At 40.1% G+C, this 27,394-nt stretch overlaps 1 protein-coding gene across 1 annotated transcript in view; it reads left to right on the forward strand.

The window, feature by feature from the left end:
* The first annotated feature begins 7,333 nt into the window (after window positions 1-7,333).
* Window positions 7,334-27,394, forward strand: part of klf7b (Kruppel-like factor 7b) — a 54,641-nt gene continuing 34,580 nt past the window's right edge. Inside the window, exon 1 of the mRNA XM_046403781.1 lies at window positions 7,334-7,790. Within this exon, the coding sequence (XP_046259737.1) occupies window positions 7,689-7,790 (102 nt within the window). The 5' untranslated portion in view covers window positions 7,334-7,688. The remainder of the gene's footprint in view (window positions 7,791-27,394) is intronic.

Here is a 27,394-nt window from a genome sequence, read left to right on the forward strand (position 1 = left end):
TGCCAAAATGTATTTCTGCATATGGAACCAGTTTGAACCTCAGGGTTAGACCAAACTCGTATTGCTCAGATATAGGAAACCAGATGATGAACGAGAATAGAGACAGAACAGAGAGTAGAGGAGAAGGAGAGAAGGAACAGGATGTGAGGGAGGAGGGAGGGTTTCAGAGACACAGCAGTGTGTTAACGAGAGCCAAGCATGGCAAATTGGACTGAATTTTCCGCCTGTGCGATTTCAATACACAAACGCAGGCGTACATAACCATGCTTAATAAGTGTCGGGCTAATGCATTGTATAATCTCCTCTAAATTAATATGTTAGACACAATTGCCTGGTAATTAATTCCTGTCACAGCATATCCAAATGAGAAGATTTATTCACTTCTGTCAATCATAAAACCCTGGAGCCTGAGGCAGATTATTGCCCAGCGCACCGTGGCCGTCTAAGGGTGATGATGTGGTTATTTGTGGGAGTATATGTCTAGCATGTATAAACATCCATTACCCAGGCCTTTAAGGAGCCAGTGACGAGGGTTGATCATCAAACGAAGGTCATTGTGATGACGGGATGAAGGGAAAGGCAGCAGCCTTTTGTTTTACGGCTTCATAAAAAACATAATGTCTCCATGGGCTCTTTAACGGTCCAACATCCACCCACCATTCAGTTTCAGGGCTTTTCCTTTCCCACACTTGCCTTACTCCCTACTTGTTTCTTAGGATTCCCTTCAGGTGAGACTGTGGCTACATTGCAACCCACACAAAAACAAACATTAAGACCCACAAATTTTTATTCCTGCAATTGGAGTCTTAAATCACTCGAGCCCTGTAGCAACAGCCAGCTAGTGTAAGCTAGTAGATAATGGAATGATGAAATGGAGTTTACACAGTTAGTGATGAATTTTGTGAGATTCATCATGCTTGCAAACCTTCAATAAAAACATTTCTTCCTCATACACTCTGGTTGTACAGTGGACACATAAGTAATGCCATCTTGTGTTATTTAGTGATACAAATATGCATGAAATCAATCCTTCACCTGTTTGTATCACAATAGAAAAACACTTAGTTTAAAGTGAATCACTTGAGTGTGGACCATTAACGACACTTTTTTGATTTTAATCTTAAAAAGCAATGCTATGAGCAATAGTTGCAGCTGCACACCCCTTTGAGTCAGTTATCAAAAAATGCGAAATGATTTTTTTAAAAAAAAAAACAGAGAAAAATCACAATATCAGTTCTGGACAAGGATTTGCAGGACCATAATATTTTACTTTTCAAACATTTGCTCACGTTTGGTGCTGCTTTGAAAACACACACACACACACACACACACACACACATAGGCCTGCAGGCGTGTGGTTTTTCTTTATTAAAAACCAGAAAGCGCAATTAGCGGCAGAATCTGCTTAACCCTGTATCACTCCCTCAGCTCAAGGATATATTGCTTCTTCCTCTCCATTATTAAAAATATCACAGAAAAGAAAGGAGGAGGAGAAGAGACAGGAAATATCACAGCTACATGTTTAACAAGTGGAGGCTGGGAAACGAGTTCTATTTAGTGGTAAGAAGGCAGCTGTTACTGTGTGTTTGCGAATGGGAGACTGAATGTATCTTTGCCTTTAATGCTGTGTGTGAGTATTTGGTATGTTCTAACACAAGAAGAACTAACACACACATGCTTAAATCACACGCATGCTTAATTGATGGTCACACAATGTAAAATGTGTCGTTAACAAAAGATTTTGTGTGTGTTTTAATGTTTTAATAAGCTGTCAGATGGGCCAACAAAAATCCTCCACTGATTTCCAAAGTTGGTCTTTTCTATTCTATTGTTTTATTACAGTCAGAGGTGTCTAAAAGTTAGATTGTGTACAAAATATTTTAATGTTTGGCCCCAATTTAACCAATATGTAAAAGTAAAAAGCAAACTTTTGCCTTGTCAGACCCAGTCAAGATGCACTAAGAAAGCCCAGGGATATAATTTACAATTATAACAGGCCTACTGAACACTATTTTAGTTGTTTTCCATTGCTGTTACTGTGCTGTGTAAGAAACTATCCCTGTGTTATTTTCAAACCTTTTGGTTGCTCATGGTTCACAGCTTGTGGTTTCACCTCTGTTTCTCTCGGTCAGACTGAAATTTTCTGCTGCAACCTGATGTGCACTTCAGTGATCCAGCTGTGGTTCACACAGCAGAACATGGACTCTGTGTCGCCTCCGTCTGTCAGGGTCACAGAGTGACTGAGAGTTTGTGTGTTTTCTGGTGTCTTGTACACCTTGACCCTGGGTTATATGCATTCCAGTCTGTAAGCTCAGATGCTCCAGTTTTTATATCTTCTAAACTTTTTTAAGGTTTGCCCTCGCATTGATTATTGGATATATTTATATGCATGATGTACTAACAACCCAAGCCCACAGGATTGATGGTTCAGTTACTTGACAGTCTGAACTGTTTTGCTCAATTCTTTAAAAACTAATTTTTTTCAGCTTAACTTTCAATTAGTACTTATTCTCCAGTCAGTTCAGGCCTCACACCTGTTACCATTATCATTTCAGTGGAGTGGTCTCAATGAATCTTTTAACCCAAATACCTGTACTCCATGTTTGTCCTGCTTAACAGAGTAAAAGTATAAATTTTTGAAGAACCCCTGCATTTCTCTTACCTCTGTTGTTTTTGTTTCTGTTTCCCACAAGCCACCAAGCTGTGTGGGTCTTTCTCTCTCAGAGATGCCACTTGGCAACACCTCAAGCTGCTCAGTCATCCTCCTGGATCCACCTTCTTTACATATATTTTATAATAAACATGTATTAGAAATGTTGCCATTGTAATCTGTAAATTTCTTGTATGTACAAGATGCAAACATGGGATGGCTGGAGCCTATCCCAGCTGACTACTGGTGAGAGGTGGGGTTCAGCCTGGACTGGTCACCAGTCAATTGCAGGGCTGACGCACAAAGACAGACAATCACACACCCACACTGAGGGCCAATGTAGAGTAGCCAGTTAACCTAATGTGCATGTTTTTGGGACTGTGGGAGGAAGCTGGAGAAAACCCACACAGGCACAGGGAGAACATGCAAACTCCACACAGAAGGTCCCAGAACGGGATTTGAACCTAGAACCCTCTTGCTGTGAGGGTGCAAAACCTGACATATTTATTTCTTTGACGTGGCTTTTATCATTCAGGTTTCACTGCAGAGCTACTGAAGATCACTTGACTCTCTCTGCAGACTTTACAGCCTTTGTTGCCCATGTCTCCATCCACCACCGTATCTGAATTCAGCATTGTTCCTCTGTCGCATCCTAAATTGACTTGACAAAATGCTTTGGATGGATGATTTCCTGGACTCTAACCAAACTCTGCTTGCCATACTGAATGTTGTCCTGAGTCATTCAATATGTGCTCCTTTTGATTATCACGACTGAAAACAGTGTGCATGTGGATGGAAACAGCTGTTAAGTGTTGTCTGTTTACAGTCTCAGGGTCTGTTCCCAGCTGCATCAGTTTCCACACAGCTTATAGTAGAGAGAGTCGAGCATTAAATATGCTCAGCCTGCCACCATCCTGACTACAAAACACTCTGATTGCCTCAGATCTCTTCAGTCAGCTCCTCACATATTGTATCTAAACACCCTTTCCTCCAACTGTTGGTTTTCTCAAGACAGAAATAATAATAACAATTGAGTATGAGAATTGTAAATGAAACATTCACATAACCTGGGGCTCTGCACCAACCAGTGGAACTGAAGAAAGCTCTTGGATGCGCACTCATATGTCTTGAAGATTAAAAAGCTGATAGCTGCACCTGAACGGAGACAGCGATAAGAAACCTGGACAAGATGTGTACATGCTACAGTCTCCTTGTAACCAAGCCAGCATATTTGTCAAAAACAGGATAAGCCCGGATATAAGCATGTGCAAACATGAATACTCTAAAAGCAGTATTGAAACCAGGATGGTTTTAAGAGTTTATGGGAGTAGTAGCAGGTTATTTCTACTTGACCTTTCATCCTCCTTGTGATCAAAACTGTACCTTCACTGCTACCAAGAAGGTTATATTTTGTACCATGTGCCCATATTTAAATAGGTTTCCTACATATTAACCACATACAAGACAAAAAACAGACTAATACAAATATGTGCAAAATATGAGGCACAGTATTCTTGAACAGAAATAACCAGAAATGTCATCCCAAGTTCCATCGTACCATCCAGCCCTGATTCACGATGGAAACACTGATAAAATTCCTCTCCTCTTCCTCCACCCATTTCTCCTCCCACTCTCTCTCTCTCTCTCTAGGCCTTCTCTGAGCCAAAACAACACAACACAATAATAAGATTACAACACACACACACACACACACACACACACACACACACACACACACACACACACAGCTTTTCTATTTTCTTCTCAAGGTGTTCAGTGGTTTTAGCCAGAAACCGAAAACATGGAATTACACTGGAGATCCATTTTACTGTAAAATTTCTTCCGTCTGTCTCCCCTTTCTCTCTCTGTGTCTCTTCCTCTTAGTGTCCTTCTAATAATTTTCTCAACTGTTATTTACAACAAGAGACGAGACAGAAAGAAAATGAGCAGAGCTGAGGGTAAAAGACGAACAAAGAGCAGGAGTAGCAGAATAAGGTGGAGGACTAGTAGGAGCAGGAGAATGAGTAGTAGAACTAGGACTAGCAGTAGGAAAAGCAGCAGTATTCAGAGGACTATAATGAGGAGGAGGACTATGAGGAGGAGATGTCTGTAGTGGGAGGGGTAGTAATAGTAGTTGGATCAGGAGGATGACGACAAATAGTATTCATGATAGAGAAGGACTTGGATGAGTCATAGGACGAGAACCAGTAGTAGGAGAAGGAGAACAAGGAGGAGCTGATCTCCTGACTCTCTGAGTATGAAACATGACAATGATTGTTTTCTTCTAATGTTTAATATTGAATCTCATCAGGATGTTGCATGTGACTGTGTAAAGGGCCTCTTATAAGCAATCAGTGGTATTGATCCAACCCCCCACCCCCATAACAGACACACACACACACTTTCACCATTCCCTCCTCCTTACTCTCTTCCTTCCTGTGTTTCTCCAGTGGCAGACTGAGCTGTAAAAATCAATGGGGAAAATGTCCTGAACAGTCGATCTAGAAGCCATCTGGCCCTTGTTGTCCTCGGAGACCCGCAGCATGTCCCCCAGGGATGGACACACCACACGGAGGAGAAGCTGAGGGAGAGAAAGAGGGAGACACTCAAGCACACAACAACACAAAGCAAGTGTTAACCCAACAACTTCTCAGTGTGGGCTGCACATCACGTGGCCGTCACATGGGAGGCAAATAGGTGCAAGCACACAGTGGACAGACAGACTGGTATCACACCCAAATACTTGTTTTGAAACCTATTTTGGCAACATTGGATCTAGTCCTTCAGTTATTTGTTGTGTGGTGTGCAACAAATTAATTTACTATATAGCAATTACTTTATTCAGATTCACACAAGTACACCTAAAATATTTAAGCCTATTTAAGACAAGTTAATGATTTCTTTTCTCAACTTTTATTGAACTTGAGCAGGAAATGGAGTTACAAGCAGCAGACTCTCCAGTGACATTTTGACATTTCATAACACCACCTCCATCAGTAGTCAAGCTTTCTGTTCAATGTCAGAACAAAGTGTCAAGATGCATCACTGTCCAGCTTCTGTCAGAATTAGACCAGTGTTGTCTGGGACATCACATCTGAGTTTCAAATGTTGACCTTTATTTATTGCATCCTCATTAATCCAATTAATGTAATTTGCAAGAGCAGCTGGATGCGAGTCACATTAAGAATGTCAGAGGTGGATTTAGGTTTCAGAACTGAGGTGATAAAAAAGTAGAAGGTTTCTGATGACTTCACTATAATACTGTATACTGTAGTAGTGGACTGTATAAAAAAAAAGAAGCAAGTGAGAAATAAAACCCAAAGAAAGAAAAAGAAATGGATGAAAGTGAAAGCAAAAGAAAAGAAGAAGTGCAATGAAGATAGGAAAGAAGAGGAAATGAGGAAGGATGAGAATACAGCAAAAACATCTGACATCTGATCCTTTAAAAGGGTTTATGAACCTCTAAACAAACCAAATAGAGGAACCATCATGTCTGTCCGTGTCCTCAGGAGTCAGGTCAGGACTGCTTAAAAACTCAGTGATCATCTGTTCATATCAAACACATCGCTAGAAAAGAAAAGAAAACTCAGTGATGTTATTTTCCCCCAGACATTTCATTTTACAAAATAAATACACCAAATTGTTTTGGAAAGAATTCAGACTTTAACTGGCAGAAGAGGAAAATGAGATTTTTAGGACTCAGTAATTGACAAAAATAACTTGTTAGATGCAGTGATGTAAAATGAGGCTCGTTTGAACACACCTAGCAAGCGTCATCACTATGAACACCAAAGCTAGAAGAGCTGATGTTGCTCAGATGCCAGGAAGTTACAGCAACAATGGACAAAGAGGGGTGCATTTTTTATAATCTGTCTCTGTAAGTCTCTAACATATTGGTAAACAAACAAAAAATGAATAAAAAGCACCAAATACTTTATGTCTATTATGAAGTATTTTTTTCCCCAAGTCCTCTTCCACCACTATAACTGCACAGTACTTTGTTAGTTTATACAGCGACATTTTGCAACAGAGCAGCTTATATTAAAAGTGTTGCAAACAAAATAAAACTGAAAAAGGAATGTGGATTTATTTCTCAAATGGACTAAAAGGGGAAGGTGAACTCTTGTAAACCGAACAGGTGGGAGGATCTCTTCCTCCACTGCGTCCCTGCTCTCCGCAGACATCACCACATGGAAACCACATGGAGGAGTCTCTGCGGTGAAGCGGCCACACATGAGACAAACAGCACAACGACATATCTCCAACATCCCCACCGCTGCTGCTTCTGACACTCAGCTCATTCTTTCTGCACATTGGGACGACTGTTAGGTGAATTAGTCGCTGTTTCTTCCGTGGTGTTCCGCGGTTTCTCTCCTCTCTGCCTGCGCAGCTTGTTATGACTGAGACAGGAACGCTGCTGGTGCTTTATAGTCCTCTAAAAATAACTCACTCCTCACCGCCATCTACGGCCGGACTGACAGCCTCCTGAAGCCAATAGCGTCTCTGCATTCCGGAAAGCCCCGCCCACTCATCCAGTCTCAGCGCCTCCTTAATTGGACGTCAGTGACATCATCAACCCTATTTACCTTATTAGGTCACGCATGAAATTGATTGACGGGTGGCTCCTCCCATGCCTCCCTCCCCTCTCGCGCCGGTCGCCTGGATTGCAACGGGGTCCAGTCTGCTGCTGGAGTAGCAAACCTGGCAACCTGGCAGCTTGTACGGAGACCGACTGGCAATCTGGCAATGCGGAAATAGATCTGGCACCCCCAGAGCCCGGACTGAGGAGAGAGGCGTGACAGAGCAAGCAGAGAGGAGCGGGGATTGCATTGACAAAGATAAAATAAGCAACTCTTTTTCTTTCCTATTAGCTTCTTTCTTTTTTTAATTAAAGTGCTCAGGTGCGCTCATTTGCACCAGCTGGGATTTTTCCAGCATTTGTTTTTTTATTTGACAAGTCTGAGAAGAGGAAAGAAGAAGTACGTTTTATCGTTTGGATTCAGGACTTTACTGAGTTTTCCTGTTTTTTGCATCAAGCATGGATGTGTTGGCGAATTACAGTATTTTCCAGGAACTCCAACTCGTACATGACACTGGTTATTTCTCTGCGATGCCTTCCCTGGAGGAGAACTGGCAGCAGGTCGGATATGATGCGTTTCTTTTCTTCTTTTTGATGGGGTTACAAACTGAGATGAAATGTCATGTGTGCGCTGGTTGGTGTTTTCTGAGTGTGTTTTAAGTGTTTTGCATGAGAGCGCTCCAGAGCGGCAGCAGCAGCCCAGTGTAGTTGCGTCTTTTTTTTCTTTTTTTCTTTTTTTCTTTTTTTTTTTTTTTTTGCTCACATGGAGCACGGCGAGGTCCGTTGACAGGAGACAACACACACACACACACACACACACACACACAGACACACACGCGGAGAAGGGGGAGGAGAAGGGAGAGAATACAGATTGAGATTTACGCATTAAAAACTCTAATGGTCAAACAGCCTTAAAAATGCGTATGAAGATCTTATCTTTACGCACACGTCCCTTACTATGAACGATAGACCGCTTAAATGTATATTGAGCATACTTAGGGGTTAATTAACACCCTTTAATCATTAATGTAAAAGCAGGAGCGTGACGCCGTTGTCCTGAGAAATCCCCTATGATGATATTCAGAGTTTAAATAAAACCTTTTAAACCTTTTAAATGCAGCTGGAAAAGACTGAAACTGAAAATGTTGCTTTTCCTTATAGGTTGACGTTTTGGGGATTAGAGGTTTTCACTTTGGTCTGATAAGGATCAAATTCAGCTCTTTTATCTCATGCATCGCTTAATGGTAATACCTATTATTACTGGATAAAAGTCCAAAAAGCAGATAATAAGCAGAAGAAATTTTAAACTTGACGGTTTGGCGATAAGAGGATTTTACCAAGCAGAGAATGAGCAACATTTAGGGCCCCACGTTGATGGCACGAGAATCAAATTTAGCTGTTTTATGCCTTTAAGTAACTTATTTGATGCATATTTTACCGTCACGTGAATAGGAAAAGTTTGACAGTGTTGTAGGGTTTAAAACATTTGCTTCAACTTTCCACTAAGGTGTAAATGTTTTGCCCTGTAATTGAAGGAGATGGAGATGGTTTTTGGTGCGACTGATCAGATCGATAGACGAGCCTGTCGGCCTGATATGTTTGGATTCAAACACACACACACACGCACGCACACAGGTCATGGAAGATGGACACATGTCTAATAGCTAGTGACTTCCCCTTAAATAATATATCCGCATCTGCCACTGTTTGTTTGCAGATAATCCTGCTGAATTATGCATTATCACCCACTATAGAACATTTACTTGAGTCTGCACGAGAGCCCACAGACTGTCTGTGGTGTAAATCTTTACTGTGCTTGTATTGAAACAGATGAACGGGAAATCATGATGATTTTAGGTGGACCATTTACAAAACACACGTGGTCTGTGGGAAGAAAAAAAGTGGAAGTTTTGTATTTTTAAGGATAAAATGAAAGTGTCGCAATGTGAAGCAGCGATTTTAAACAGTTCATTATATAGTACACGTTTGGTAATTTTATTGTCAATAATAATTTAATAATAAAGAAGCAGGTGACACAAATATTTTCCCTCAAGTTTCTGCCCTTGAACTTGATAAATGGAGGCTGTTAATTGGAAGCCATCTTCAGTTCCATGTGTGAATGTGTGTTATAGTGCGCGTCCACTTGCTATGTAATGTTTGGTATTGACCCAAAGTCCCTGCAAGACTTCCTGCATGGGACAGCATCTACTCGGATGGTGCTGGGTGGGACCACTGTGGGTATCTGTAGAGGTTCTTCCATGTGTGTATTTTTATAGGCCTGAATGACACCCAGACTGCATTTCTCCTCCCTGACTGTCTTACTGACACAAATTCATACTGCCTTGTCCTATTTTTAGGCACATAGTTTTATCCCCTGTAGCCCATTTTTTTTCTGTCTGTAAGCATATTGTTAATTGATTGAGAGGTTTCATAGAGTTTCAGGTTTTGATGTCAAGTCTCATTTTCCACAGAATGGCTGGAAAAGCTGTTTAAATTGGTGCCTAGAGACAGTAATGCAGACAAGAGGAAAATGTAATTCCACTCTGTTTATTTGCACTTTCATTTGCAGACAACAGTTTTACATGTTTCAGCCTAATGCACGTGCTGCCTCACCAAACTGAGAGTATTGGTAGGTACTAAGGTATCACTTGAAATTTGACAGCAGTGCTCGCAGTACTTGTACCAAAATTGAATGACGGTACCTGCTTTGTGTCAGTGGCTAAAATGACATGCTCAAATTCTCAGAGTTTGTTGTTCATTTGGATCCCTGTTATTTGTTAGCTTGACTGCAACTAGTTGCAATAAAATGAGATGGTGGTTACCAGTACTATATCTGCATGTCCAGTACAGAGACTGGTCCATGATATGTTTAGCTTAGCTTAACACAGACACGTGAAACAGGGGGTAACTGGTAGCTGAATGCCAGAAAAGTTGTGATTCACTAGCTTTCAAGCTGTCTTACTCCTTCAGTATTTTTTATATTAACAGTGAATCAAATTAGTTGCACCTTGTAGTCTTGGCTTTATGAGACATTTGCTGTGTGGTCCAGTCAGTGTTTCCAGTTGACGTTTTCACCAAATGAACTTAGATAAGTCACTGTACATGTACTAAATGCTTAGCACCAAACAGTAGACAGACAGACAGGCAGACAGACAGACAGTCAGTGATTAGCTGGTGAAAAAAGCAGAACGTCCAGTTGTTATTTAAGGAGCTGGTGGAGGCCAAAGCAGAACAACTAAGAGAGTGAGTCTTGTGCTTGCATTCATCAAGTGGGCAGAAATATGACTGCTAATGAATTCTAACGTTGCTTCGTTGTTGTAGGATGTGTAAAAAGGCAGCTTAGCCATAACCATCTTCCAAAGCATGATTTGTCTAAGGTATATCTGCTTGATATAGGATTATTTTACCCCTAATAATGCCAGTTTTTATAAGCTTGTTTTTCTGCATAGAAAATAGGGACTACCATTCACATACCAATACCGGTCCCTAGAATAATTTGGTAACAGTATCTTTTTTTGTACTTTACTCTCTGTGTAATAACAAAAATGTAGTTTCAGTTGTGAAGAAAAAGTCATCTAATATGGTGCAACACATTACTTCAAAGGAGGAAGTTGCTCAAAGACCTGGGAGATGGAGAAACTGATTTTACTGTGAACTTTACTGAACCTGGATAGCTGAACTAAAAAGAAAAAACTAATGAAATATTAGTACAGTATTGAATTAAATAAAAATATGACAGTCAAAAGGAACATAAATAAGAAACAGTCGAGGCCAGCTATAGATCATGGCAGTGTCTAGCCTGCTTTTGTCTCTGTAGTCAGTATCCAAAGAAGAAGGTATCACCTGGTCATGTTGTTGTTGTCACTAAAATGGTATTTGCATACTATTTCCCCAGAAATAATATTACAGGTTTTAGACATACAAAAAAATCTCACATGGTGTCGACCAACAATCAGCGGCTGAGTGTTTGTGAATAAAGCCCATTTATCTCCAACAAAAACTTATCAAGCTAGCTAGTTAAATAAATGAGGGTGTTGATGTCTCTATTTTAGTTTTGTAGTTGAAGGAGCACTCAGCTCTCCATGAACAATCGCAATGCTGGCTGCAGCCATGGTGATGTTAACTGCGGCTGTTGTGTTTTTTTTTCCAAGGATGGTGAAGGAATAACTCGACTTACCGTGCTTGTGCTTCGTTGGTTGGATTGGTTAGGTTTAGGCATAACGAGTGTGGATTAGTTAGGGTTGGAGTAAGAATATCAGCGTAAGCATCGAGTGAATAAAGTGTAGCATAGCTGCAAGGGTGGTTTGCTCTCTCTTTTACAGGTAATGAAATTTGACACTAGTTGATTTAATGTGAATAGGTACTCAGTAGTGCTGACGTAATTCGATCGGCACCCATAACAGTAGTGTATTTGGTGTCCTACTCTAGTGGAAAATGTTGGGCTATTGTGAACAGGACAACACTGAGAAGACAAAATGTCTTTTCTCTAATTTATCTGCACTAGTGGGGACAGAGAGGCAATAGAGACAAACACACACACACATGCACTGAGACCAGGCACACCCACACTTTTTCCAGTCTTGCTCCTTCTGTCTCCCTCTATTCTCTCATTCACTCCATCTCACACACGCACACACACACACACACACAAATACACACATGCTTGGCTGGCATGCACTAATGGAAAGCTATGGTCTGGCAGGACTCATCCCGCCACTTTCGACAGTAATTGGCCGTTTGCTGTCAGACGGACTAGAGCAACACACACTCGCACACATACACTCACACACACACACACACATACACACAAACAAACAACCAGATCTGTGTGTGTCATTTATCTTTCCTGTCTGTCCCTGCATCATGCTCCTGGTCTTTGTTTCCTTGTACAGGCTTCTTTTATCAGCTGCTTTGCATCATGACTAAACATGTGGAAAACACACACACACACACACTCTCTCTCTCCCTCTCTCGCTCTCTTTCTCGCCTGTCTATCAGCCTTGTTGCCTCTGACAGACCAAGCCCATGTTCTGCATATAATTGCTGCATCTTTGCAGGTTTGGAATGATGTGATGGGCTTTAGGGATTTGCGCGTGTGTGTGTGTTGAGTGTCCAAGGATAAAATGGCAAACCCAGACATCCCAATTAGATATAATCCATTTAGTTCAAAGCAGAGCCCTGCCAAAGTCTGATTGGAAAAATAGAGACAGTGAAAACAAAGGGTTGATAGAGGTGAAACTGAAGCAGTGGTGGTTGTCATGTGGTTGTTGTGAATACAGATCTGCATTTACACTGTAAATAGTCACTGCATGCAGGTAGCAGTACTTTAAACTAGCTCATTCTCTCACTCTCTCTTTTTGTCTCTTAATTTACGTACTCTGTGTGTCTGTAGTACTTTTCAAGCTGATTGATTTATTTGGTGCGGTGTCATTACAGCACGACGCTAGACCAACCAGCTCCGTGTTACTAGAGTGTCTCTATTAGGCCTGGCAAGCCTGCAAACTACAGCCTTGCATCTTTTTCAAGAGTGCATTCTGACAGTATTGTCCCAGCCAAAGTTTATGTTTTTGCACCAACACCATCAACCATCTGTCCAATCCTCAGAGTATTTCTGAAAAAGAATTGCTCATAGACCACCAATCACTCTTATGTTTTACACTAAATCATCCAGTTCAAAACGACTGTTAAAATCCCAGGTCAAACACAACCAAAACCTTTCCCTGAGGTACAGAGAAGAGGTGCATAAACTGCCTAAACTCAGTCATCAAAAGCACATGACTCAGCCCAACTACACGACTTATCGAGCTTATTGGACCGCCATATAGGTTAAATTATTTTTATTATTGAATTCTTTAATCTGTCACATTTTCCACTGACTGACGTAAAATTCCATGATGCATATTAAAACAGTTTATTGCAAAGGGATGCAAAAAGCTATCAAGTTTCATAATTTAAATTGGGTTTTGTTTGGTTTAGCTGGTTTTGGCACCGCTATTTGACCAACCAAGATGTTGATCATAACAGTAATAATGTACTAGTCTGGCTGTGCAGCTTCTCATGTGCAGTGTCTATTGTTTCCCCTTCCCATCTTCTCTTTGGTAACCTGTTAACCTACTGCAGGGACCTGCATGAACTGAGTCCTCTCTCTCTCTCTCTCTCTCTCTCTCTCTCTCTTACTCTCTCTTTCTCTCTCTCTCTCTCCTGGCTTGAGGCTGGCCCTGGGAAGTTTGACAAGATAATGAATTGCCATGCATGCTGCAGTTTTTCACATTTCATGGCCCAGTAACTCTGTATGTAGGGATGGAGAGAAGGATGGGAGAGAAAGAAAACACCAGCAGACACAATACATGAGGTAAGATGAACAAATTCAGGTGAAAGTTAGAGCTTTTTTTCCATATTTTTGTCTCCGTTGCCATCCGTCCTGTGTTACCACAGACATGCACATAGACACACACACGCACAGAGTTATGTAATTGTCTGTGGTGCACAGCTGCTTCCTCATAGTCACAGCAGAGGGCAAAAAAATAAGAAGACTATGGAGAAAAACAATGGAATGAAGAGAAGAGGAGGAAAGAGACAGACAGAAAAGTCGCAAAGGGAAAGACAGACAGAGAGATGAAGACACGAAAGACTGAAGCCACTGATTATGTAACAACTGATCCAAATGTCAGAAAACACACCTTTAAAAGGGAACTTAAAACTGAATTTATCAAGTTTCCTGAAAACATCAACAGGAACTTTTACTACTACGGTTGCTTACTACTACAGTTGTCGTATGGCAGTATTACAACATATCTCTAGCACTTGAACAATAAAGCATTTAATCAACCAGTTAAATGAATGAAAACTTTATTTAACTTATTTTGTAAAAATTACAAAATGCTGGTTACAGCTTTTTAAGTGGAATACATTAGCCGCTTTTCTCATTTAATGTAGTCTTAATCATAATCTTAATGTTAGCTTTTTGTTAAAAATTATTTGCATTTTCACAGCAAAATTGTCATCAGCCAACAGCTATTGGCTATAAAGATTGCTAATCAGACTGTAATCAGTGACTGGCGCACAGGGGAGGTAGGTTGGCCTGAATAGCCATTGTCCAGATGGATGCTGGCTACACCAGATCCCCCAGAACATTGGCCCTTACCCTCAGAGGCTAAACTGTTGACAGATGATAGCTGATGGGTTCTGAGAATGGGGCTCTCACAAGGCTTCAACACTTCTAAGGACTGTAATGTTTGTCTTTGGTCGAAAGTGAAATATTGTAATTACTACAATATGGACTGCTATGAAGTTTGATATAGCCCTCCACCCTAATGGATGAATACTAGTAACACTGGTGATCTTCTGACTTTTCATTTAGTGTCACCAATAGGTCAGAGCTTCCACTTGAACAATACTAGTGTTGCTGCATTGCCCGCAAACCAGAAAAAAACTACTGTGCTTTCGATTTAAGAACATTTGTGGGTTACACCAAGGTGGTTACTCCACACTGTCAGATTCATGGAAATGAAGCCTAAAGCAGAGGTTTATTAACAAATGAAACATGTTATATAAACCTGACATATTGCTGCTCAGCTCACTCAGTTGTATTTGTGTTACAACTGATCTTATTTTAGATTTAGAACCACCAGCTAAGATGGTTTTGCTGATTTTTTTCTCATGGTTTGTTGACGCTTCTCCTCATGAAGCTGTCAGAAATGACCCATATCATTAACGGAGATTTTCTTTTTCTTTACCTCTGAGCTGCTTGTAATTTCATTTTGAACTGTACCCACTAGGTTCAGGTCGATTAGTAGAAGTTGAGTCAGCCTCAATGTGTCAGCTCTGTGATTGAATGGCAACCTGTCCAGGGTGACTTGCCTCTTGCCCACTGCGTGCTGGGACTGACTAACAGCCCACTGCGACCCTGAACATGAAAAGCTTTGTAAAAACTGGGTGGATGGATGCTTACAATATGATTTCTAAGCACATAATTATGAGGAACCCAAATTTTGCCTTAGTCATAACTTAGAGAACTATATTTTTGATATTACAGCCCAATGAAAAACATTCAAAGCTGTAAAAGTCAGATGTGTTAAAATGAAAGGCTTTAGTCGCAAACATCCTTCTTCACTTCTTGCAGTGTGGAAGCTTGTGCCAATATTCTCCTCACTACGTGCAACTCTAGTCACTGCATTCATTCATTTTCTTTTTATCATTGTCCCAAACACACACAGTTATTGTCTGTTCCTCATAATTTGAAATCACTTGAGTCTAACACACGCACACACTCGCCCGAGAACACATAATTCAGTAAGTGAATAAGGCGTTCAGTCTACGGTGGCAGAGATTAGATAAGAAAGTGAGCAGTCAGACTGCCACGGCAGGAAAGCAGAACAAATGAACTGCACTTGTGATGGAGAGAGCTTATACTGTGAAAGCCATAGTCCTGATCTTTCAACATGAGTGGTTTTCTATGGAGGGCAACTCTCCAGCGCTCTTCACCATGGAGCCTGATTACTACAGTTTACAAGGAGATTTACCCATTCGTCTCTTCATGCTTCAGGCACACAGTGGATATGAACTATTGTGTAGTGTATCATCCTATTGTGTCTCTTATACACATATTGATTAAAGTCTAACATTGTAGGAAATATGCTTGTTTACTGCAATACAAGCTGTCAAATGAGAAAAGTGGCTTCAGTAGAGGAAGGTGGTTATTCTAGCTTAGCAAGGACTATAAAGATGGGCAAACTGGTGTCACAGCTCGACCAAAAGTGAAGCTTCCAACGACACGACTGCAGAGCTGTCTAATTTACATGATGTGTCTTCTAAGTTAGCAGAGTAGATCAGTCACCTGGATTTGGTGTTAAAATCTGATAATTTTGTTGCTAATTCTATTGTCATATATCAGGGAAGATGCTATGTTTCCAACAGTTTAAATCCCGAGAGTTATCACCAATATTAAGCTAAAACTAATTCCAACTCAAAGCTGAGTGACAACAGCATGATGAACCAATGGAAACACTGCAAGATGCAGAGGATTTGCTTATGGAAGCATAGCAAAACTAGCATATAGAGTTCAATTTTGGTGGACTAGAGAGCTGTAATGACTAATCTATAATTGATTATTAATTTAATTCATTATCTGATTCAAGCTTACTGTTGGCTGAAAAAGTCTGTGTTCCCGACCAATTGCAAACTGAGGACAATGCTAACCTTTGAAAGCTATTAATATTACTGTGAAGGAGTGTTAACTGTTTCACAGGAAACATGCAACATCTCCTGTGCTATTCCACTTTCCAGAGTGACAGACCTCATCTTTCAACGACTGTATTTTGTACAGTCTTTGACTTTGTACTTTGGCACTTTTACATTTAATTAAAATCCCAAGCTCCCCATATAGATTCTATGTCAGGGAAGCACTTCAGTCTGAACAGATCTAAACAATCATCATACTTTTAATGCTTATAGGACAGTGAACTATTTTTGACTGATGATATTTGCTCAGCAGGTCTTAAGAAGTTGTATCTATGTATAATATGCATACAATGGATAATATCTTGTATGTATCTTAATTTATAATTCCTCTACTTTCTGTTATGAGATTGGGTATGCTGGTCAAATATACTTGTATTTGGGGAGTTTGACAACAGATATTGATTGTTTGATTTTTGGATATCTCTTTTTTTAAGAGAAATCCTCTTGGTGAGCTCAGGCTCAGCAGTGATGACACACACACACACACACACACACACACACAGGTGTGCTGTGTGTGTTTGTGTCTCGACATCCTGCTGAGCCAGTGTTTGCAGACCGATTGGCTCAGGGATAAAGCCTTGTGACCTGGCATCCATCCAACCCTCCCACCCCCACCCCCCACCCCTGTCTGTCTTTTTTTTCTTCTCCCTCCATCTTTGCCCTCTGTTCTCCCCTGAACATCCTTTTGTTTATGTGCATTTAGTACAATTAAAAAAAAATGAATGGAAAAGTTAGAAGTTTAAAAAAAAACTTAAATATATCAAAAAGATGCAATAATGACTGATGGAAACATATTTTCCAAACAATGACACTTTAGGATCTGCTTCCTATTTTTTTTCTCTTCTTCTCATTCATTACTGCCAAAAAGGGAGATGGACAAAATCATGGTATGTTTGGCAGGAGAACAAAACATATTCAGCTTTGAAATGTCACAGTGTACCACAAGAGTTACTGTAGCTCTTTTTATAATGTTGTCTTGTTATGACTGTTTTACACGGATTCATATTTCACACACTTTGTTCAGTTGCAGATTTGTTTCATATCGGCACACCTGGTCCAAAACACACATATTTCCTGTCTCTTTAGTTCTTAGCTCCTGTGCTGAACCAACAGCCACCAGGGCACAGCTATGTGCCGTATTTCGGTAATGACATCATTCACAGTGTGCAAAGGATGTTGACAGAGGCAGAGGAAGTGAGTGTGTGTGTGAGTGTGTGTCCTAGCTTGGCAGTGTCTACAGCTGGCAGTACACCATCCAGGATACACACACACACACACACACACACACACACACACATGTGCGCATGTGTAAGATTATACCATACTCAGTATAAAGTCCGTCAAACAGCTACACAAAATAAATTATAGCTACTTTTAATCCTAATAAGTTTACATGTCTATCTCAATAATGACCAACATGACCTTTTCCGAAAAAAAAAAAAAAAAAAGATGGGAAAAAAATGGCTCAGAGTTTTTATCAGATTAGTCCTTTTGGATAAACTTCATCCTTGTCTAACTGATGAAAAAAGGACAGTTTTTCCCAAAGCTGCATAAATCATGATTGGATAAATGCACGGAAGACTGATTCACTCTTACTGTATGTATTACACCAGATAAAACTTTTCAGATGTGTAACATAAAACAAGTGTAAACTGACACTATATAATCATGTCATCACAATGAATAATGCCAAAATGTAATAATGTTGAACTATTGCCAAACCCTTCTCAGAGACACAGTCAAAGCATGTCTGTATGAAGCCAGCACCTGCTAAAGAGTTTCATCAGCAATGTCACAATGTTTTAGGGCATTTGAGCATAATACATTGAGTGGGTGTGTGCATGTGTGCCTTTGTGTGTGTGTGTGAAACACAGTTACAGTGAGGACGAAGTGTGCCAGCGTTCCAATGTGCCTTTGTACATGCATGGTTGGTGTGTGTGTGTGTGTGTGTGTGTGTGTGTGTGCGTGCATGCAGAGTGGGACCAAATAAATGGGTCATGTGCAGTGGAGGAGGATGACCTTGGGAATTTGTCCTGTTTTTCTTCACAAGTCTGCCGACGCAGTTCTTTGTCTCAGAGACAGAGAGATAGAAATGCAGTGACAGAGAACAGAGTCAACAGATACCCAAAGCTAGATTTGTTGACAGGAAATGAAAAGGTCTTCCCCAAACTGTTACTACGAAGTTGGGAGCAGACTGTTGTTTATGATATCAGTGTATGGTAGAACATTGAGGTTTTACTTGTGGAAACTTTAAGTTTTACTTAAAGTTCCCTGTGGTTGTACCCTTTGGATCTGTTTTTCTCAGAGTTTGTCACTGGGACAAATAACTGGGACATGTTAGAGGAAGAAAACTGCTGGTTAGCAGCAACATGCTGTAAGCAATGCTAAAAAGTTAGGCTATGGCTGCTTTTACACAGTAAATAGGTTCACACAGAGAGCAAAGTAAATTTTGAAAGTTGTTTTTTTGATTGCAGGGTCATTTAAGATAATATAAGAGTCTTTGTTGTCACTGTACAAAAATGTACATGTATGTAAATGTACAATTTGTGTTAAATTGGCAGTTCAGCCTCTGACTAAAGTCAGCACCAATCAGACTTTGGTTCTTTCAGGCCTTCTCCAGTGTCTTTTCTCCATAATTATAATAGCACAATTAATCATGATTGTTTGAATTGTGACTCATCAGGTCGGCAATTTTCAATATATGTCATACTTGTTTGTTATGCAAGTTTTTCTAAATCAGGCCAGGTAGGTGCTGCTATATGTGGACAAATGGTTGTGGTGTCTACCCCAGCAGTGCCATGACTACAATACTGGGATATGTGGGTCGTAAGCTATTTTAATCCACAATGTTGCCAGGAATACCTGAGGGAATAGACCAGTGCTGCAGTCTGTGTGTGTGTGTGTGTGTATGTGTGTGTAGAAATGTGCTCCCGATCCATATGAATGTGTTCACAGACATGAGCAGAGACAAAGCAAAGAAAGACAATGTGCTAAAAGGTGTGTAAGTCAATTTAAAAATGTGGCTTACATGTTGAACAGCGGTTATGATTTTCTAAAAAATAAAGAAACAGATAAAGGAATATTTATACCACCCCCCCCCCACACACACACACTTTTTAGATGGAAAAATAGGAAACAGACAGTTTAACTTGTTTAAGTATCTTGAAACTCTATTCTGCTGCCTCTGTCTCTGCTATTTTGTATTCCAATGTATCTGAACAGAACAGGTGCTGTTATTAGCAAGGTGTATCTTTCTGCTTTTTTTATTTGTAGATTACTGCACAAATAAGACATGGTGATTAGACTGGGTGTCATAAATGCCACCCCCTAACCTAGGCTAGTTTCTGGGCTGTTGGGCTGTTTGAGACCCTGGTGTGACTCACTTCTTTATTCTTAGCAGGTGGGGCACCATAAAAACACAAAGAATATCAATGATTATATATTAAAGACAGCACATTTATTATGTGTTTCTGATCTCAAATATCTTGTTCAACCTAAAAAAAAACCCCAAAAAAACCCCAGATCATATGTGAAGGTATATTACACAATATATAATATGTTTTCATTATGGACTGTTGGATAAAATTTGAAAGTAATATAAAAAATCATATCGATTTCCCCATTTTACAGACAAACAATTCACTAGAGAATCGAGAAAAATATCTGCAGATTTTTCAAATAAAGACAATAATAGTAGTTGCAGGCCCATTTTAAATCACTCATTCACTGTAACTGGGATGGTTGTCCTAGTCCACAAAGCAACACGAGACCAGTGTGTCCACAGAGAGTGTAACTGACAGCCCACAGCAAAGACAAAATGCATGCATTTTCAGATTTATGCGCATTAGCATGGACATGGCTTCAGTTTCCAGCTGGATGAAAAGCAAACTTCACTTTGATGCCAACTGTAGACACAATTTGTGTGTGTGTGTGTGTGTGTGTGTGTGTGTGTGTGTGCGCGCGCATGTGTGTGGGTGTGTGTCAGAGGAAGGAGGGAGACATCTGAATTATTTAAGGTTGAACTGCTGGACATGGCAATGTGGAGAAATAGAGGGTGTTTCTCTTTTACCCCCAAGACAACTTTCTAATGCAGAGAGGACTTCATCAGGTACATGCACACACACCAGTGTGCACACACACACACAAACACACAAAGAGGCATGTATGAGTCATGTGTACACCCACTTTTCTTTCCAGCAAGGCCAATGAGATCAGTGGTTTCCTCAAAATACCAGGATCTCTGGAGGTAAAGGAGAGAGAGACAAAGAGTAGGAGAGAGAGAGAGAGAGAGAGAGAGAGAGAGACCCTGGTGTAAAAAAAAAAGGTGTGATGACAGTAGAAGCCCGCCTGGAGTCATGTGTGTACACGTGTGTGCACACACAGACACACACATACTGTTGTTCATCTATCCTTTGGAGGGCTTTTCACTGACTAAAGTAAATCTCTCCTTCATATAAACTCATAGGTGAACTGAAGCCTGCAGTAATTCTACATTTGTATTATATGCTTAATGTGCATTGGTGAATGAGTTGCTGTTGAAGTTCAATTTATTGTTTTAGTTTCTGAGGATATTTGTGAAAAACCAAGGAGCCTTGGAAAGTAATGAAAGTTGAAAATTGTTTTTTTTTCTTCCTTTATGAGACCCTCATAGACTTGTTTACTCTCTCTCTCTCTAGAACAATACAAAACAAAGACATTGTTTGGTGAATTTGTTTCTTCTGTTTCAGGATGTTTGATCTTCTTGGAGTCATATAAATTTACACATCTTAAATTGTCGCGTGTGATTCGGATGTTTTGAACCTTGGTGGTGCATTTAGTCTGTGCATTTCCTCTGTTGTGGCTGTGATTTTTAGTGTCTCTTCCTGTGACTGTCATAAGTGTAATGATTTCATGTTACAATGCAGAATATAATAAGTCACTTAATAATCTTGATATGACTTGGTTCCCTTTGATAAATTTACATTAATCTGTTACAGGCAATGAAATGAATTGATGAATTTAAACAAGCAGAACACAAAGGAAGGGATCAGCTGCTGTTGTGTCTTAATGGATTGACCCTTTCAATATATGAGGGTGTGCGTATATGTGTGTGTGTGAGATAGGGTGGAGGAGGGATGATGTGAGGGATGAGGTCATTGTGTAGTGTGAGCATGCGTGACTGTGTGTGTGTGTGTGAAACGAAGCCAGTTGGGAGACTGTGTGTGTGTGTGCATGTGCGTGTGTGTATAAGAGATGACTTCATTCGTTATGCATTTATTTATGATCAGTGTTACACGTCAAGCAGAGAGAGTGTTTGGGTGTGTGTTTTCAGTTCAAAGAGACAAAATGAGAATTTCATTTTCTGGTCTATTGCTGTGATCGTGCAGAAAAGTCATTATCTATTCATGCAACTCTCTTTACCATCAGGGCATCTCTTCATCACTATATGCACTTTTGGAAGATGTTTTTTTTTTTTAATTTCTGCTAAAGGAACGTTTTAGAAAATCATCATGATTTACCCATTGTCAGCTGGAAATATTATCAGTTTAATCTGTGTCTGTTCATAAGAGCTTCATCAGTGTTGTTTCTGTTAGAAATGCTGTCAGTGTAACCTCAGGCTGTAAAACAGAGCGGTGCAACAGAACGATATGGAAATGCTGCTTATGTATGTTTTGTTAGCAACGAAATAAGTTTCTAATGCATTTTTAGCCAAAATGCAACTATGTGAAAAGTGAGTGGAAAGTCTGTTTTTCTCTGTTATTAAGCATCTAGCAGCAGCATGTGTCTGCCAGGTGATGTTGTGTAATGAAGCTTTTTTGTGAGTCAGGACGCAGATGTGTGCACAGATGTGCTTTGCTGTAGTGAAAATAAGTGACAGTTTTACATAAAATGTGCTCAAACTGAAGTGGGATTGTTTGGGTTTCTAGGGTTTGCACTGCACAGAGGTCTATGTGGCACATGAACTGTGACTTTTCTTGTTTTCCTTTAAATGATGAGCTGTATTGGTATCAGCCGAGTGGCTCCTGATGAGACAGTGTGCTCTGTTTGAAGTGCACTCACAGCTGAGCTGCAGACCAATGATTTTCTCCTTGGCTCCAGTGCTGTTTTAAAGCTTCTCTCTCTGCTTCACTTTGTTTCAATTCACCAAACAGCATCAATGGCTGGTCAGCAGCATTGTTGACTCTGTGCCTCTGATACACATCAGCAGATCCTCTGCACACTCTCTGTGTTAGCTCTGCTTTTGATAAGTGCAGGAAAAGCTTCAGCAAGCAATCACAACAAAAAACTGCAACCGCAAAACCCTCCCACCTCCTCAAATAGATGAGTAACGGCATCTGGAGGATCTGTTTAGCATCAGCTGAGCACAGTACAGGACCAATATTTTTTTTATTTTATTAGACTCACCTGCGCTTCAATAGTGTTATGGCCACAGCATGTGCTTTGTGCTGCCTGATGTGCTGAGATACCTTGAAACTGTCTTTGGTCACTCTGATTGTTTATGATGGTGACTTACAGTGGAAATTAGCTGATTACGGCAATGGGACAACATTCTTGCTTGAGAACACAATCTTAATACTATATTTCTTCCTATGGTTCTCAATGGGCCACAGTTTGACAGCCCACTAAAGGAACCATGCTAAACAAATACTGAGATAAACTCTGGAAGCCCCAATGAGGAGAGTCATACAAAAGAATATGAGGGACTCGTTGTTGTCTTTCTTGGTTATAGCACAAACTACAGCACTGGAGTGCAACTCCTGCAGAGATAGGAGAGCAGCAGTTTGTACCAAGTGCAGAGTCTGCAGAGGAGATGGTGCACGGACAGGTGTACGTAGGCATGCTAAAAGGTGGTGTTTTTGCGACTTTAGAGATGTGTGACATCAGCATGAATCCTCTTTAACTGTCACTAAGCTGAAGACATCGTCCTGCCCTTGTATTCGTATTTTTAAACATTCGACTGATAAGCAACGTGATTTGGAGCAAAGGCCTGAAATGGGAATTTCACTTGAACATCCTGATTTGTAAAATAGCAGTGAATAGCAGATAGTGTGATCTCAAGCTCACAGTGTTATACATTCTGACAGAGAAAGTGCACTGACACACACTTACTCAGACTCACACACATACATACAGAGTAACAGATTTTGCTGATGTGACCTCACACAGGGGAAAGGTGAGTGAGTGCATCAGACTCTATCATTTTCTGTGTGTGTGTGTGTGTGTGTGTCTCTGCTTCCCTCTCTCCTCCCATCTTTTGTCTCATTTTTGTCTCAGTGTTGTTCATCTGCTTTTCTTTGGCCCTCTCATTACTCTGAGCAGTGCAGATTAGCTTGGCATGGCACGTCGGACATACACACACACACACACACACACACACACACACAGTCCAGCATCTCATAACAAGCCGTTAACCCCATTTATAAGTGCAGTCTTTGAATCAGCTTGGTGAAAGGGAGTGTAATCCCTGCCGGACGATTTAATGGTAATCTCCATATCCTGATTAGATTACACACAAACAGACAAAAACACTCACACAGACATGCACACACACACAAATGCTGTCTGCAGCACTTCAAAAGGACTGAACAGGAGATATATTTTTCTCTTTTTATCCCTCCCAGTGTATTTTATTTAGTTAACCCTCCGTTCATCTCTGTGTTTCTGGGTTTTTCAGGGTTTTGGATGTAACTTTTTCTTCATGATCAAACACAGTCATGATGTGCTACAAAGACTAACACTGATAATGTCTTTATATAGCCTTTATTCTCCTTTTATGTTTTGGTAACTGACAGTACAGAGTGACAGGAAATGTGGAGAGTCTTTGGAGTACATCAGTCCCTTTAAAAATCTGATGTATTTATTTTTAACTTAACAACCTAATATTCACCCACTGCAAAACAATTTTTATCTTAAACTTTTTACACCTTTTCCACAGTCTGTCTGAACTTGGAAACCCAGATTATGGGTCTGCAACAAGGATCTGCGTGCAGAATGTATGGCCATGCAGCGTCCATTTTTGGACTGCAGCTTTACCCAGTGGATTCATACTAACAATAGGCCTGTGTGCAAACAAAGTAAAAATCAAAATAAAATACAGCGTTGTTAGCACTATGTCAGCACAGTAACAGCCTGTATTTTATTTCGATTTTTGCAATGAGCTTTATGAAAAGAAGGCAGGACTGAACCTGTCTCAGTTTTCACCACAACATGTTCTCATCAATCAAGTATATGCAAACAATCGATCCTGGCCGAGACAATCGCTGGATAAAATAATTTTTTTCCAAAGTTCTAAAGTCATAGCGTCATTAACTGCTGGGCAGCATTTTGACTTGTGGTAAGTCTTCAAACTGCCAAATCTGTTAATTCAACTCGACATTTAGGATCATATAAGACTGTTGAATGATTATTGGCCTGAATGATTATCAGGTCCATTTTTTTCCATTTTATTTAATCAGTGTTTTGTTTTTTTTCATCCAAATGTTTTAAAAAAAAATCATTTAATTAAGTTAATCTTTTTTTATTTAATTAAAAATGCAAATACTTTGATGCAGCATGCAATCTGCAAAGTAACTAGTAAACAAAGTCAAAATAAATGCAGTGGAGGAAAAAGTACAGAAATTTGTCTCCCAAACATAGTGGAGTAGAAATGCAAGAAGAATTGCAGAATTGCACTAAAGTACAGTCCTTGTGTAAATATACTTATTTCCTTCACTGCTCAAGCCACAAGAGAAGTTGATAAACAGTCTCACTTTCACAACTTGAAACTAACTGTTTCAAATCCTTTCAGTGTCAACATAAAAACTGTTAATTCTCTGGTCAAGTTTGTGGTCAAACAGATGCGTTGTTAACATTTTAATGTATTTATCTGCTGTGTTTAGGAAATTTAATCAACTCCATCTGTTGCAATAAAATATACGATCCCAAAAGTTTGTGTGTGTGCTGTGACCTCCACGCCTGGATCTACTGACTTCAGTGATACACACACACAGACACACATGACCCACACACACACACAAACACACAGAGCAATCATTAAGCTGATGTATTATACTGCAGGCTTCATCAATATACCACAAATACATCAGGAAGTAAAGGTTAGCATGTGTGCTGTAGTTCACAGCCTGTCCTTAGACACACACACACACACACACACACACACACACACGCAAAGCACAGTGGTGCTGACATCATATATAAACACCATCATCATCCAGAACATCATTTAACAGCTTGTGGTGTCTGTTTGTGTTCAGACTCATGTGTGGGTGATAAAATCAAGCTTGTTGTTCAGAGTAGCAGCCATTTAAACTAAACGATCGTCACCAACAATAACCTCATTTAACTGAATGAGAAATGGGCGATGAGCGACAGTGCACCAAATAACTGCTGGGTGAGCTAATGAGCTCTCTGCCAGAGTGGAGATGATAATATGAAGTTGGAGCTGCAACTGAACTGCAAAAGCAGGATTAATAATATGCTTCTGCTTTTTTGTGATTATATCTCCATCACTGACTACAGGTTGAAAATGCTTTATGTAAATAAGCTCAGCTGCACTGGTAAGTAAAGGGAAAGCTAAAAATTATTAATTTGACCTGATGGCAGCAATAGTATTTAACTCTGAATGGCACTGTTTATATTCATAGTCCTCTGAGGATAATCCCTAATGTTGTGGCCACCCCCTAACCTCTCAGTTAGTGCCATCATCTTGCCAAGATATTCCCCTTTACTTTGATTCATCACAATTGCTAATACCAACAGGTGCATTTCCTTGACATTTACAGAGTTAATTCATGCTCCACCACAGATTTAACCCTATGCATGACCTTTCCCATAGCATCACCATCACAGAAAACATCACACCTCTAGTAAGGCTCAGCTAAGAGCTAAGAATAGCTAAATCATTCAACTTTGCTCTGTGCTTTGCAGCTTCTAAGAGCCGCTTCAGGCATGTAAATTTGTCTATGTATCAATCCAGTAATTGTGAGACAGTCATTATTTTCACTGAAGTTACTGTTTTCTGCTTTAAGTGAGTCCTGTATTGTTGTGACCAATAGCCCATAATAAACTTACCATGATTAATTCACAAAATTTACTTCACATTACAAGACAGGTATGGATCTGCATTTCTGCATCTTAATATGCTGTTAAGGTAATTATCAAATATTCAGTCAAGGTTAAGTTCTGTGATTTTCTAAAGCATGTACCCTGGAAACTTCACATATCATACTGTAAAGTATCATTACAGGATCTTTATTTAAAACATTATTTCAAATAGGCTTAGACTCGAGCATCTTTTATTTTATTAGAATTTTAGAACAGATCTGATCTTTCTTTATATTAAAGGTAATCATTTTAGTCCAATATTTAGAACCTGTAGTGACCTTTGCACCTCTCACCTTACATACTGTTGCTTCCTCAGTCCAAGAGAAGGGTTACCAATCCAGAGGGTATCTGTGGCATAAATAGCTTATCTACCTGAACCTGGCATCCACAAAGTCAGTGAGTCAGGGAGCAGCAGGGTAGTACAGTCATAGAATTATGGTAACAGACGATGCTTTCACTTCTTTCCTGTGACATCAATACGACTTAAAAAATGTCCATGAACTTCAGTCACGCAATGCAGACTGCCCTGCAGGACCCTCCACAGGGGGGCGGGATGGTAAAGGCCATGCTCGACACAGCTTGACTGACCTTAAACAGACTTGTACTCCATCACACACACTCTCTCAGACACACACACACATAGTTATAGATGTGTTGTCATATTGTCACAGTGTGTAGAAAATGCAGCAGTAATATCAGCATTTTCCAAAGCAGGATTCAAAGCAGTACTGCCTGCTGACAGCAGCTGATACTGAAGTAAAACTCACCTCACTCCACAAAGCACAAGTATAAAAGTAATCAAATGTAAATTTGCATACTTATCATGATTGGACCAGCTGCTG

This window comes from Scatophagus argus, chromosome 11, assembly GCF_020382885.2.
Source record: "Scatophagus argus isolate fScaArg1 chromosome 11, fScaArg1.pri, whole genome shotgun sequence".
Taxonomy (NCBI): Eukaryota; Metazoa; Chordata; class Actinopteri; family Scatophagidae; genus Scatophagus; species Scatophagus argus.